This window comes from Diadema antillarum, unplaced genomic scaffold (assembly GCF_040938485.1).
Source record: "Diadema antillarum isolate AM-2024a unplaced genomic scaffold, OU_Dant_1.0 seq00000244_RagTag, whole genome shotgun sequence".
NCBI classification, from domain to species: Eukaryota; Metazoa; Echinodermata; class Echinoidea; order Diadematoida; family Diadematidae; genus Diadema; species Diadema antillarum.
In genome coordinates this window covers 522,252-537,996 of record NW_027271288.1, presented here as the reverse complement: position 1 = coordinate 537,996, position 15,745 = coordinate 522,252, and the positions used below count along the sequence as shown (strand labels likewise).

General features: G+C 40.0%; 2 protein-coding genes and 1 non-coding gene across 3 annotated transcripts in view; 1 reads left to right on the top strand and 2 right to left on the bottom strand.

The window, feature by feature from the left end:
- Positions 1-1,861: 1,861 nt before the first annotated feature.
- Positions 1,862-7,906, top strand: LOC139729522 (kelch-like protein 4). Its single transcript, XM_071640448.1, has 2 exons — positions 1,862-2,088; positions 4,612-7,906. The coding sequence occupies exon 2, from the start codon at positions 4,625-4,627 to the stop codon at positions 6,044-6,046; it is 1,422 nt and encodes a 473-aa protein (XP_071496549.1). The 5' UTR covers positions 1,862-2,088; positions 4,612-4,624; the 3' UTR covers positions 6,047-7,906.
- A 918-nt stretch (positions 7,907-8,824) lies between these two features.
- LOC139729521 (deleted in lung and esophageal cancer protein 1-like) overlaps positions 8,825-15,745 on the bottom strand; it is a 28,443-nt gene continuing 21,522 nt past the window's right edge. The window contains exons 23-27 of the mRNA XM_071640447.1: positions 14,999-15,332; positions 13,680-13,844; positions 11,567-11,720; positions 10,066-10,186; positions 8,825-8,948 (exon numbers count right to left, since the gene is read on the bottom strand). Coding sequence (XP_071496548.1) covers positions 8,825-8,948; positions 10,066-10,186; positions 11,567-11,720; positions 13,680-13,844; positions 14,999-15,332 — 898 coding nt within the window. The remainder of the gene's footprint in view (positions 8,949-10,065; positions 10,187-11,566; positions 11,721-13,679; positions 13,845-14,998; positions 15,333-15,745) is intronic.
- Trnat-ggu (transfer RNA threonine (anticodon GGU)) lies at positions 9,614-9,686 on the bottom strand. The gene has a single exon. It is a non-coding gene; the product is annotated as a tRNA-Thr (tRNA).

The window sequence follows — 15,745 nt, the reverse complement described above, 5'->3', positions numbered from 1 at the left end:
TTAGCATCTATAGTTTCCTCCCTACGAAAAAGCCAAAATTAGAAACAACAGTTTCTTAATCCGGTAAGGAACCAAAAACGAACTTTAGACGACAAAATCTTCCGTAAAAGCAGGTAAAATTTACGCAAATTCAACTGATTATATCGTCATGATAAGAACCAATATTATACGCAAAATTGGTGTCAAAATAAAGATCAAAGTCTGGAGAACAACTTACCGTGACTTGTAGCCGTGATAGATGTATGTACAAGTCATTACACTGTGAAAACCATAGCCCTGTCATCAGTGTCAAACTCTCGCAAAATCTCGCACGTACGAGACACCTTTCGAACGCAAAGATCGTCAACGAGCCGAGAGTGCTGAATAAAATCTTGCCGGATCGGCTCATTAGCATACGTACTGCGGTCTGACTGAAACTGCGTTTTGGTTGGAAGATGAGAGCTTTTCTCGTGGAATTTGCACGGACTATATTTCAATAGATGCATATACAGAAAATAGGTGATTTTGGAGTGACAAGAACTCGAAGTCTGGCTTTGCGAACCCTAGTTTCGGACATAGTTTGAACTGAACAACCCCTGGAGAGCCCACTAATGTCAAAATCGACCGCTAATGTCGTAACAACGGTACCACTAATGTCATAACAACAACTAATGTCAAAGAATGTCGACGACAAATGTCAAAATCGGATTAACCACAAATGTCATAACACGTCGACGACAATTGGCAACATGTTCATTTTTACCGCAAATGTCATAACACCGTAAACACGTCGACGACAAAATGTCAAAATTTCCATTTACCTGCATCTAATGCCATAACGCGTCACAGGGGCTGATCCAGGAAAGGGGAGGCGCCTTTACAAAATCAAAGGCTGGCCGACCCCCCCCCCCCCCCCATTCTATTCATTTCTGTTGCTTAAACAAAATAGAAAAGGGCACAAGAGGGGAATGCGCCCACTTTCGATCCGAGATTGCGTCAACCACAAAAGTCACAATCGGATTAATCACAATTGTCATAACACGTCGACCACAAAAATGTCAAAATTTCCAAATTTACTGCAAATGTAATTACGCATCACAGGGGCGGATCCAGATATTCCGTAAAGGGGAGGCGCCTTCACAATTAAAAGCTGGCTCAACCCCTCCCCTTTTTTTCATGTTATTACATTTGTTTTAACAAAAATAGAGACGGGGAGGGGCGCCGCGCCCCACTAGATCCGCGTCTGCGTCTTTTCTTCTCTTTTTTTCAAACGGAGGGCTTGCGCAATTTTCTATTTCTTTTGATGATTATTATTATTATTATTATTATTATTATTATTATTTCTTTATACTTCGGCTGCTGGAAAACTGAAATGGGCAGTACCGAGCATGGGGTTCCAGTACAGGGTGTGGGACGGATCCCATGATTTTCTTGCACACTCTCTTCTTCTTCTTCTTCTTCTTCTTCTTCTTCTTCTTCTTCTTCTTCCTGTACTGTGCATAACCTCCTGAGATAGGCCTACTCGCCTACGGTCTGGGATACGATTCGTTCCAACAAGATTATGCACATGATAATTATATGCTGTAAATACAACGTCTGTTTTACCATTGCTAGGTCCTATCTGTCCTATATAATTCTACGATGTATACAGAGATTGCCATCTGCACACTCTTTTGTACAACCTATTACCATAATGATATATGACCGTTAATGATTCTTTATAATCTTTATACGCAGTGGGAAACCCCATCATTGTTGCTATGTATAGATACTGTGCCAAACATGTGGGGAAATTCCACAGCGGGAAACAGGCTGTGGAGAAAACCATGCAGGGAATTTGAATATTGTTCACACTGAAGATATAGCAGAGAGTGCACGGGCATCCTACAGTGCAGTGACATGATTGCGCCCTCTGAATGCTTGCTACTTTTTAAAACTGTGACAATTACATTTATTGTGTAACTGTGTGTTCATGCATGCACGCAAGATCGTTGGAAATCCTTGTTTTGCAGAGCAGAAAAAGGACATCGGAATTTCCAGAGGAACAAAAAATCGCATGACATGAGAAGACGCATTACGACGAACTAAAATCGAAAACTGCGATTGATGGTAAGACTATAAAGCCGTAATGTTGCTTATTAAACTCACCAGTCACCTGCATGAGATTAGAAACTGCCTATATCGCACTATGATCATTATGTACAATGACATTTTGACAGTAACAATATAGTTAGTACGTGTATATTCATCAACAAGAGTTGAATGGGATAGATAGGCCTATCTGATGGAGAGGAGCTTGAGCAGAGAGGTTGAGTAGGAAGCGAAGGAGTGAGGGAGACAGCTGCTACCTGGCCAGAAAACTAAAATTGAATTAAAAAGGGGAAATTTTCCAAATATTCTTGTGGATTGAGTGAATGCAGCACACGCCCCCCTCACTAAGGTGGTCATTTTGTATTGAATGCCCATTCCCGATTTTTCAGAAAAGGGGTGTTTACTCTAGGGGCCCAATGCGGACAGGGAAATCCCGAAAAAAATTTGAAATGCTGGGGGGTCTTACAGGATTTTTCTCCGAGATATATATTCTCAGGTAGGGGTGCTTTTTGAAATATTTCTCAACAATCCTGAAATATCCCAAATAGGGTTAGTTTCATCCCCCGCCCCAAGATAAAGAATTACCAGTAGTGCATGTTCGTCCCGATTCTCCTGAATGTGCATACTGCATTTTTGCTGGCCTTCTTTTTTGCAAGAAAGTATACTTTCTCTGGTAGGCCCTACAGTTGTATATCAGGCATGACTGGAGAGTCTCTAAAGACATTCCTGTGAATGCAAGGGCTGAAATTGTGAACACTCTTTACCTCTGAACTCTTCCTTCGTTAAAGGGATAATTTTGTGATATCTTCCCTTCAATACCCCCCCCCCCAAAAAAAAAAAACAACAACACAACACAACACAACACAACACAAAATTAAACATAACTGTAGCATGATAGGGGTGATTTTGATGGCTTCCCTTCCAAAAGCTTGTGACAGGGGCCAAAATCGTAGATCATTTCCATTCCTAAATGAGGTATCTCTAAGAATCTGGAACTATTGTAGGCTTATATATGTGTATTGTTGAACATCTGAGGGTGTGTTGGGGGGGGGGGGAGATGCAGCAAGATTAGTATAGCACATCACTGAAGTTTGAGGAAAATTTTACATTCCATTCAAGATCTATGTACTTTTCCCTTTTTTATGTGCATCATTGCTGACTGTAATCTTTCAGTGATGTAAGCCTGCCTTTAGAAGACGCTTGCATGTGTGCCAATATGGAGTAATATAGTACCGGTAATGGTCCCCTTGAGCTGCCATTTTTGTAGTGTCACTTCTAGAGAGAAGCCGATGCCACATACATGTATTAACACACACTGATAGTGTAACATGTTATGTGAGTGAAGAGAACAGAATATCAATCATGAAGAAATTACTCCATTATCATGACATGTCTGGAACCAAGTTAATACTTTTGCAACTCCTAAAATCATCTCATAAGATCATAATCACTCTACAGGGCATATCAAAAAAAGGTAATCAAACTTTGGAGGGCTACTATTTCATACCTGTCATATATGGAGAATGCAATGTTGGTTGTGAAGAAAGGGGATTATGCCGACATATATATCATGCATAAGTGAGCGTATGAACTTTAAAGACAACGCTGACAAATTGCAATTTTCCCCCAATTTTGAGTGTTCGAATACCGTGAAGGAACAGTTAATATCTCACTGACTCATAATTGAGATCTGCAAATGAAAGTGATCACACTAAGAGGCCAGGCTACACAACTGCAGGTTTGTGTTCAGGGTTTGTTTGTTTTTCTAACATGTTATGGTACATAACCTTGGACATAGACACATTGTCAATAACTTGGCCACTCCCCAAGAAAGCTAACCCACTATGCATTTTCTCTTTTCATATTCAAGACATGGATTGTCACTGCAAGCTATATATGTTAAATATATACAGAGAAAAGAGGTCTATGTGGGTTGGCCTTTGTACGAATGTAGGAGTGACAGTTATTGGACAGGTGGCAACTCCTAATGTGAAAGATTATGGATCTTAAAATATTACACAAAAAATCTTAAACAAATCTGCATTTGTACAGGCTGGCCTATCATGGCCACTTTCAATGACAGATCTCATCCATTCAGTGAGCCATTCATCGTTTCTCCATGTGATGTTCAAACTTGGAAAAAGTGCAATTTGTCAATGGTGTCTTTAAAGTTCATGTGCTCAGTCATGCATGGCATTTGTCAACACGATTACATTTCGGTACCAATGGAAAGAGGAAGAGTTCTTCTTTCCTCACAACCACCATTGCATGAGCTCTCCATAGCTGACAATTATGAAATAGTAGCTATCCAAATTTGGATTATTTTTTTTTTATACACACTGTAGTACTTAGTAAAGTGCATGTCAATATGGGCCCTAATAATTTTGAGTGCACATATACTGCATAATATTCTGAAATAGAAGACCGAGAAGTACAATGATTATTTTCCTCAGTAGAGCTTCTTTTTTTTCTGTATTCATAAAGTTTCCCACGTAAAGATCACCCTCTTATCCAATTAATCAATGAATATTTTACACACAGGTATTCCTGCAAGATGGCTCAGGAGGCATTGTACTCTGGCCAAGGGGCACTTCCTCAAAAGCTCAAGGTATATCTAAAGAATAGTGAACTATCAGACATCTTCATCAAAGTCGGATTAAGACAGTACCCCGCTCACCGCTTGGTCCTCGGTGCAGCAAGTGGAACCCTTGCAAAGATGATGGAGGAGAATCCTGGGAAGATTCTCCAGTTGAAAGCAGAAGCCACGGAGAGTGAGATTGAGGTCTTTGAGCGGATGTTGGGCTACATGTACACTGGCGAGATTACGTTTTCAGGAGAGAACATCCGATTGATGATTGGTTGGGCTCACCGACTAGCTATGCCGGAATTGAGCAAAATAGCACAGGATTGGTTGTTTGAGTCGTTGCATGGTGACAGTATGGTGGGTGTCATCAAGTGGCTGAGGGAATCAGATGAAGGCTGTTTCAAGACTATAAAGGATCGATGCATCCAAACCTTGGCTCAGTACTTTGAGTACATAACCGAGACCTTGTGGCTTGGACTCTCAGCGGACGAGGTTCTGGCCATCATAGAAAGGAGTGACCTTGTTGTGGCTGATGAAGAAACCGTCATCAAGAAGGTGGATGCCTGGCTCCTGGGGCATGAACACGCTGGAGGCATCAAGGAGCTGTACGAGAAGATGGCCAGTAAGATACGACTTCCATTGGTGGGGGCTGCCAAGCTTGTCTCTCTGACAAAGACCTCACCACTAGTCCAATTTGTTGACAAAGAGTGCCCACATCTGCTGTCGAAGGCATATAAGTTCCGCGCTCTCTGCTCCGAGATGGGCTATGATGAGGATCCAACAGGACAGGGAGAGTGCTTCCCACTATGCAAGAATACTCAACCAAGGTTATACCTTAACGCTGCATCATTTACCCAGCAAAGACACAGTCATCATTCCAGAGGATCTGAAGACGAGAAATTTCAGCCGCTTCTTGTAGATTCTGTAACAAAGGTATGGTGTAGCATACAGATGAAGAATGGGTTATGGATGCACACCTTCCAGGGGATGTTAGTGAAGCTGGAGTCCCAAAAGTCAGATGATGTAGAGGTATGGCGTGCAAAGTACAATATCATATTGCACAATGGTCTATGTAATGATGAGTGTGGGTACTATGAAACCCCCAGGGCAAGAATACAACACAAGGGAAAGTACTACAGAATAGCCATTGTGACCACAAATAGCGACGAGGATGCTGAATTTTACCTACTAGACAACCCAGTTGTGACGGTGTGCCAGGGTTCCTTCCAGGAGGTGTCAAACTTAGTGGAAGTGTCAAATTGTTACCATGGAGAATCCCATCATGTCGTCACTGTACGCACTCCACCCATCTTTGCTGGGAAGAAGCCCGCAAGAATCAAGGCAATGAGTTGTATTTACATATCAAATAAAGATGACGACATACATGAGTGATGAGATGGAATGGGAATAATTCTAATGAAGTTTCAAGAATAACGCCACCCTTTGCCAGATTTTATTTTGACATGCTGCTCGTGTTTGGGGTTTTTGCCATTTCTCCCAGAGACCCATGTGAGGTACGTAGGCCCTATGAACTTTTGTATGAAGCTAGTTGATAGCAAAGATCAGGCAAGTTCGTGTGATGCAAGCGTCTCTGCTACAATCATCACATCCAAAATCTATATGCAAAGTTTCTTTTTTTGGACAAGTATTGGATGCTCTCCAACAAGTAGGCCCCACTTTGCAACCTTATGCATCCAGCAAAGACCCCTATACATTGAAAATGCATCTGTATACAACTTTTTAATCAGAAAAAAAAAGAGAAAAGAAAATGCAAGTTTGCCTTAATTCCTCAAATAGCATTGTATATAAAGAGACTCTATCTAAAGTCTTAACTTGTTGGCTAAAATCATTTTTACTTTTTCACGTGAATCATTAAAGTGTGAGAGACAGTGCTTCAGCTTTAGCATGTTTCTTTTGTTTTTGTGATGTCTGTTAGGATGTAGCTTTTGTAATGATCTGTCAGAGTCTTGGTGTATTGCTAGTTTTAACAGTTTCTCTCCTCATCTGGAAAAAAAAAAACTGGAAAATATTGTGTGTATGGGTTGCCCATTGGTGGGCCGTGGATGGGGAAGTGTGAAGGAATGAAAAATCCACAAAGAACAGTAGGTAGCACCTTGGTTTGCGGCCGATGTGGTACATACAGGCATTCAGTACATGCAGCGTTTGCGTGGGACTGAATAGGTACATTTACCATTTTATTATTTACTTTTTCTTTTATTTACCATTTCTATATAAGAGGAGGTGGCTTTTATGTCAGGGCTACGGTTGTACACAATGCCCCAAGTATTACAGTAAACATACTGTAGAAGAGAGGAAAAAAAAAATAGATTTGAAAACACGTTAGCAACGTTCCTTTCGGAACTGTACATAAGAGTGTGAGCTGCATTATACGTGTAATTATCTTCCTGTATGTAGGCACTACCTTGCAGCTACCTGAAATATTTCTGGCAGAAAAGATGGCGAAAATTAAAGTGTGGACATCTACCACTGTGATCGAAGTATTTTACCTTCCGATTTTGATTCCAGTTCTTTTAATCAAATCAGATTGTACCCTTTCACACTAACTAATTCCCACTCCACCCACACCTTTCACTACTCTTTACTTTCTTATGTCAAATATAATTTCTTCATTTTGAATTGCTTTCATAATTGAAATTTGAAGTTCATGTTTGAGTGGAAACGAACAGGACACTCATGGGGTGATGGTACATTTGTTCATTTGAGTTTTGTGTAAACGATAAGATGGTTTGGGGAAACATACACTGTATTTATGGTAGTGACCATCTCAAAGTTCTCTTTCGCTCAAATACAAAGGAACTTTTCAAAAATTTATTTGTTGGGGATTATCCTATATGTAGTTTTATGAAAAAGTAAAGTTATCCTGAACATAAAGTTGAGCTTTACTTACAGTTTCCTCAAAAGGGCAGACTGATGACTGCAGTGCTCATGCAGTGAAAGTATGTTCCATAAATGGTTTTAGGATACCGATCCACAGCTCTCTGTGGATTATCTTTGATAGTACAAAAATGTAGATACCTTATGTATGTATAGGACATCAAACCACACCATGTATAATCAGACACTTGACACGAATAGAAGTTGAAGCAATGTACAGAGCATTTGCAAATGTAAAAGGGGGAATTTCCCATTCTGCAGTTTATGATAATACATATTTATTTACAGTCATTTTGTATACATATTTACACAGTCTATCTCTCACTTCAAGCGTGGTGTAGTATCACACACTTAATATCTCTGTGAAGTTTAGTCTATATGTACATAATAAAAAATATTGACAAATTAGTTTTATCCATTTGACTAGAATTAAATTATAAAGTGCGATGACCATGTAGGATCTGGGATTTAGACAAGTCAAACAATAAATCTCATGTTACGAACATTGTCCTTCCTAGTAATTAAAACACCCATGCAGTGATGTTCCATCAGAATTGGCATATTACGTTGTTGTCATTGACTGCATAATCAAAATGCCAATCAAAACGCGGTAATGGTGCATGGTGGAAAATCTAAATAATTTGGCTGCTGATACAGCTCTTTATATGCAGAGGCTTGCTCATTGACATCAATGATGACACATATTGTAGTGTTAAAAAGGCAAGCTCTGAGCTTGGTGTCACAAAAAAAAAAAATAAAAAAAAAATAAGACAAAACTTTCTTCACTTGAAACTCTGCACTCTCATCCAAATGTTGTCTTTGCCACTCCATTTAATTGATGTTAAATCTTCATTTGCATAATCATGTACATAGAAAGCCATAAAGTCTTATGTGAACATACATGTACACTGTTGATATTCCAAGAGTCCAAAGCAATAAAAGTCCTTATGGTTCCATGCTGTGCAGTGTTCTGAGTGCATTATTTATGACATCTTCTGCCATTCATGCATGCTATACAGTATGTATACGATATGATGTGCTCATGCAGAATGCATGCCTGACAAAACACTGGCAGCAAAATCCACCAAATCGTTCAAAGGTTTGTGTTAGGAAGGTTTGCATAGTAGCAAGAATTGTTTGTTGTTGCTGCTCTTATTGGGTTTTTGTTTGTTTTAGACTCGATGTCCCGACTGACTTGCGCAAAAGGAGATGGTAGTCACATGACTTATATGACAAGTATTGCTTCCCTGTCACATGATCCGGCCATCGCTCCTCTCAGGGGTTCACGAGGGCCTCGTGTCGGCTGTCGTAAGTGCCTTGACCTCTGACCTGTAGGAATTTGATTTCTTCCCCCAGCATGCCCTTGAAGATGAATGACCCTTGGTAGGAAATGTTGTGCCTGTCAAATCAATGAAAAGGTTTTTGGCATCACAACAGAGAGAAAATCAACATAAATTAAAGGGGAAAATGGCCAATATTGCCATTATAATCTCCTCCCCTTCCCCCCCCCCCCCCCCCCAAAAAAAAAATAATAAAAAAATAAATAAAGGATACATCTTGAGGGACTGTCATGGAGCAAATCAAGAAAAGACTTTATGTTGTCCATTGTTTCCACAACACATTTACTGTTTTAGAAAAGAACAAAATGAAAAGGATATTGGTGTAGCCAATTCAGTTTTGAGACAGTAAAAGACAGCAGTAAACAAAAAGGCATACTTGTAATTACAGAAACTGTTTCAACTGCCACATTCTACTGTACAAACAGCTGCTAAAAGATGTTGGTTAATTGCTATAGAATGCTTGCAAATGTCAGTATAGATATGGATACAAGAGTGCACAAGTGTGAACTGCATGTGTGTAACTCGGGTGGTTCTGCTTAGTTAGCACCACTTCACAGGATTTGTTTTGCTTTAAATGTTGGAGAATATTTGATATGATACATCAAATATAATACAAAAAAAACTAACGTTGCAACTGATTGACAAATCGCCCTGCATCGACATAAATAAGCACTGAATTGATCAGTGTTTTAGTAGTAGCCATGATAAAAAATCATGGGCGTACAAACTCGAGTAGGATTCGAACCTACGACCTCCTGATCACCGGACAGGCGTCATCTCCACTAGACCACCGAGCTTTCACCCGACAGCAAGTGTTGGTTCTAATCCTTATAGCATGCAGCTGGTACTGCGTAATTATTCAAATTCATGAAATTCTTCCGTTAAGGAGTTTTCATTGCAACTGATTGACAAATTGCTATTTGAGATGTGTGTGATGTGAGGCTCCAAGTAGCCCGCTGGGGGCGAAATTCAAACACATGCATCTGCTGTGGTACTCCATGCATCTATGTACACACGAATGGATGCAAAAAGAAAAAATATTTACGTCGATGTAGGGCAATTTGTCAATCAGTTGCAATGAAAACTCCTCGACAGAAGAATTTCATGAATTTGAAGGAAAAACTTAAGTGCTGTAAAATGTAATACAACAGATATGAATTTGTGATTCACATATACCTAGGTTTGAAGTAGACAGTCAGAATGGCTCTGCTGTTTGAGACGTGTGTGACGTGAGGCTCCAGGTAGCCTGCTGGAGGTGAGACTTCAAATACATCATCTGCTGTGGTACTCCATGCATCTACATGCACACACAAATGGATGCAAAAAGAAAGAAAATAGAAAATGTAAACACCTGGACAGATTAACATACTGTTTAATGTACTCCAAAACTCAATGAGCTGCATAATATTGTTTTTTGTTTTTGTTGGGTTTTTTTAATGTAAACTTAACTGCTCTGTGATGGCCCATGCATACATATTCCTAGAGGGGGGAAGGAACAGCATGATACATGACATGATATACTACATGCGTCACAAAAATGAACCCTTGTTTCAACTTCACCAGATGACAACTATACTACTCTACATATTAGTGAAGACAATAAGGAATGTATGATACTTGAAGCTGAACTTATTTCCCTGATATATACCGTACTTCTGCTCATGAGCTACCAATTCAGCAATGGTCTACATTATATAAGCAAACCCCATCGTAATGAAAGGAAATAAAGCAGGATATTATTCATGCATTTTCCCAGTACAGATTTATTAGCACCCACATGTATGGCACAACTCGCTAAACATACCTAGCAAATTTCAGACACACACGAGATATCATCGGTGTGAGAGGATTTATGGGTTCAAATGACATGATTTCCCTTGTTGCTTTGTCCATTTCAACCAGACTGAAAAACGTAGCAAAATACTAAACTTCCCAGCTAACTCAGAGAGTGTACAAAGAGGCATACATCTTGCACACATCATACAAGGCAAACGTTGGTCATATTGAATCTCGTTATACACAGGATGTGCAGTGTACAATGTATAGTTTAGCCTCCATTCAATGTAGGATACATTGAACTATCAACCAATATATATGCATCTGATCAACAGAGAGAGAGAGTGACACTAGATCTTTATGCTGTGATTACTGGAGGCTTCCTCTCCTGTGTGAATGAATGGAAGGAATCCATTAACCCGTTGAGGACAGACTGAATTTGCTACAACACGCATTTCCCACAGACACCTGCCCGAGTATACTCGGGATTCGTCCTTAACGGGTTAAAAGTTTGTCAGTGGAAATGTGACGTGGAAGTAGAACGTTCTCCCTCAGCCTCCCCCCTCCCCCATCTCTCTGGACCATATTTACATGCTCAGACCAACAAATCAGATATTCATAATAAACAGGGGTCACAGAAAAATTTTTTAAGGGGGGGGTGGGGCATCCTTTGCACCGGAGGTCAAATGTCAATAGAACCCTTATATCCCATATTATGGAAGAGCTATTTTATAGTACAAATGTGTCCATGAATCTTAGATATGCATAGTAAAACAGCCCATTCCAGTGAATTAAGGATAAAAGAAAAACTGCTCTGGTTTTCCACAATTTCAAAGCAAGGAAACACCTTGCAACCCTGTTATCTGCGAAGAGGGGCACCCTCTCCTCTAGAAGTCCTTACCAAAGGACACCGTCCAGTACGAGCCAGAGCTAGTGGGGTTGGTGATGGTCACTCTCAGACTGCGCTCTTGACCGACCAGGCAGGAGCCAAAGTCCAGCTGCGACGGGGCGAGCTCAAAAGATGGGAGGACCACCACAGCGTAGAGAGGCAGTCGCTAGAGGGAAGGAAAAGAGGTGGGTATATTTGAGGGTGAAAGCGCTGTAGATTAAGCCATTACAGACAGACTGATTTTCCTGTAACACACATTTCCCATTTACCCCAACCTGAGAATACTGGGTAAAGCACCTCCTATGTACTAAGAAGAGTCCTCCAAGCCTGGAAAAAAAAAAAAAATTCTATAGAAAAATTCATTGATATATCAATTCTTGGTTGTACAGATCGTCGAACCCACCTAAACATCAAAGCATTCCATGTACACCCACATGTGCACAAATACATCCATGCATGCAAACATACAAACATTATGAGGAGTGGGATGTTTCATTTTCATGGCAGATTATGTGTTAATTTGACAAGACTACCAGTCTGGCTATCCTGGGCCACATTGCCTTAAGAATAGGATCCTAAAATTAGAACGTCTGGGTATTTCTGGTAATATCCCAAAATTTTGAGAGAACAGTCAGAATATACCCCCCCCCCCAAAAAAAAAAAAAAAAAAAAAAAAAAAAAAATCTCAATAGATGGTCCAGCAAAATACATTTTATAGGGATAGTACAGTATTGGTGGAGGTGAGGATTAGGCTTTTAACTTTTCGTGATATACCAAGAAACCACTTATGAAATAGGACAGAGCATACCATTCTAAAATGCATTCACAGTTTATTTGATGAAAATCGGTTTTGGAATGGCTGAGACATCCAAAAACAAAGTAAAATAAAGCGATTATAATAAAAGGTGGGTCCCACCTTTTATTAGGATTGCTCTATTTTGCGTATCACGGCCATTTCAAAACCAATTTTCACCAAATTGGCGTTGAATTCCTCTTGGAATTACATGCTCTTTCATATTTCATAAGAGGTTTCTCATTACCTCACCGAAAAAAGTTAGAAACCTGAAGTTAGGTCTCAACCCAAACTTTATGACCCCCTTAACCCTAAAAGGGCCGGGGGGTTCGGAATCCACCCCCCCCCCCTTCGCTGTTTCGCGCTATAATTCTGTAGCGCGAGAGGGTCTCATCGCGAGGCTTCTTGACTTTTTTTGTTCAAGTCTTGCGCAACTTTTGAGACCAAATTTGCAACATCCGCGCATACTTGTGCGAAGCCACGCCCATTTTTGTAACAGAATGTCGCCCCAAAATAGGTACAATTTTGTGATTTTGTGTACATTTCCTATGGAAAACAGTGGTCTGTCATGAAAGTCATAAAAACCTGATTATTTTTACAATTAATCACTTTTATTGATTAATTTTATGCTAATTATGGTAGAAGAGTGGTCAGTGACAATTTCTAATAAAAAACAAAGAAAAAACAAAGAAATACATAAGAAATTCTGAAAACAATAAAGTACATAAGAATTGAAATCAGTTTTGAAAGTTTTTGTGATGTACAATTGTTGAAAATGTTTAAACAGATACACTGATAAAAAATTAGACTCTCAATGCTTTTAATTAGGCTAAAATATGATCTTGAGCTTAATGTGCATAATTAATCAATTAAAATTAGAAATTGATTGTTTCAAAAAATCTTATGACACAATCTTGTAGATTATGACATGGGTCTCACACATGCAAAATTTCATCGCGATCGCACCACCGATGGCTGAGATCTCAAGGGGGCGGAATCCGCTCCACCCCTAACCCCCCACCCCCTCGGTCTTAGCATAGCCAAAAAAGCCTGGCCCTTTTAGGGTTAATACATGATGTTTTTTTGTTTTGTTTTTTAGAAATATGTCTAATTGTATTCAAGTACAAAACTACTGCACATAATACTGTATCAAGATAAAAGCAAAATAATGAAACAAAATGGGAACAAAACAATGTAAAATGATAAATCCTAAACTCCCTGGTACAAACAGTAGAGCAAAACAAAATGCTTTCCATCCACTTTTTTGACAGATATGAATGAAGAAAATGAACAAAAACAAAAACAAAAAAAACTTTAGATGCATCTTTGTACCTGCACTGTGTTGTTTGTGTAGCAAAGGAGGAGATCCTTGTGAATATTCAGCTTACGCTCCCCTTGCTCCGACGTTAGAAGGACTCCATCTTTGGCCTGGCCCACCAACAGCCCTTCCAGGTTGTTCATGATGAGAGCCAAGTCCAGCTGGAAACCGAGCTTGACCTGGGAAAGAAGCAGGGGGAGGGGGATGGTGAGATCTTGAGCTGTCAAAGTCGAGTCTCGACGGCAATGCCAGGGGAGCAGCGAAAACTTTAATCTAAATCCAATACAGTGCACTCCTATAACAAAATGCTCGGGACCGGCAGTTTTCTTTCGTTATAACGAAATTTCGTTATAACCGAACAAAGACAACATAACGAAACAATGAAACCACGCATATATATTCTGTTTGCTGAATACTCATCATACACTGGAAAGATATGTGAAATGGGATGGGATTATTGTATTAAAATATTAAACGCAAGTTCCTCTCAGAAACTGTGTGTGACACACGGAGCGAACACACAGTGATGTGCAGCGTTCGCCCATGCAGAGACGCTATAAATGCTTGTTCCACTATGTATTTCGAAAGCAATTTGCATTTCGTTATAACGGGGCACAATTCTTTTGTTTTTCTTTGTCAGTGGCACTCGAAAAAGACTTCGTTATATCGAACATTTCGTTATAACCGTGTTCGTTATAAGCGAATTTTGTACCATAGACTTTAATGGTAATAATTTCGGGACCAGAAGTTTTACTTCGTAATAACAAAATTTCGTTATAACCGTGTTCGTTGTAACGGGAGTGCACTGTATAATATATAATTATGTAATTATCATAATGTAACAACACAAAACTTCTGACTGCTTGAATGTAGCTAAATGACCATTTGTGGATGACAAGATTCCAGTAAACATTGGGCTGATTGTAGCTGTGAGACACAATCAATTATTAAAAAGCTATTCTAACAATTGCAGAGGAAATAGATTTAGTCCAAAACTAACCTTTAATGTTCGTGTGGAGCAAAGAGTAAAGTTCTATAAAGTTGTCAAATATGTTTCAGTTGCATTAATTCAAACCATTTTTGCTTATGATGCAAGTGGTACAGTTTGTGCACAAGAAATTCATGCAAAAGTGTCACCTTCAGAATTGATATTCCTTCTTATCTATGGTTCTTGTACACAATTGGTAATATGACTCTGATTTCATAAGCTCTTTGCACAGTTATAGGAAAGAGCATTCACATAGACCATTAACTACATGTACAACTGAAAACCGTGGCAGATCGATGTGTCTACAATGTATATCACAAAGACATGGATGGAGATGCTTTTCACCTGCAGGTTGTGCTGCGTAGGCAGGGTGTACAGAATCCCGTCTCCAGTGACCTGCGACTTCACAGTGCCCTTTGCCCCCTTCTTGCTGACTGGGTCCACCCTCTGGAGCAGAAAAGGGGGCGGGGTCACGGCTTGGAAGGAGAGCGGGGTCTGTGTGTTGTTGGTCAGCGTGGCGGACAGGCTGGTGATGTGGCAGGCGTGGAGGGCGGTCTCTCTCACGGTGGGGCGGTCCCTAAGGGTCGGGGTGGGTGGTGGGGGAGGGGCCAGGTCCAGAAGCTGGCTGGCAGCTGTGCGGTAAGTTAGTCCCTCCTCCTCGGATGTCTCCACTGTGACACTGCGCATCAAGTGAGGGCGACAGAGAGAGGAGTCATGAGGATGTGAACTGTTAACACCTGACCGTCCTTTCAGCCGTTCCTACTGTATTTGCCATGTTTGTTTTCCTGTTTTGCAAAAGACTTGCAAAAGACTGGCAAATATTTGACAACTGAACAAAGTTATGACCCTTTAAACGTCAGGAAATCTTGTAATAAGGCTACTACAGCATTCCTTCGAAAGTGTTATCCTTGTCATGCGACATGGTTACTGTAAGCCATACATGGTTGTCTTGTTTTGCTCAGACCCAAAAACTTTTTTTTTTATTGAATATGTCCTTTCAACTTGTTTCCCTTACATTAAAAGATCCTCATATACCATGGAGTATCTTGATGAATCTTATTATGAAGTGATTTCTTGCAAAAGTTAAGGTTG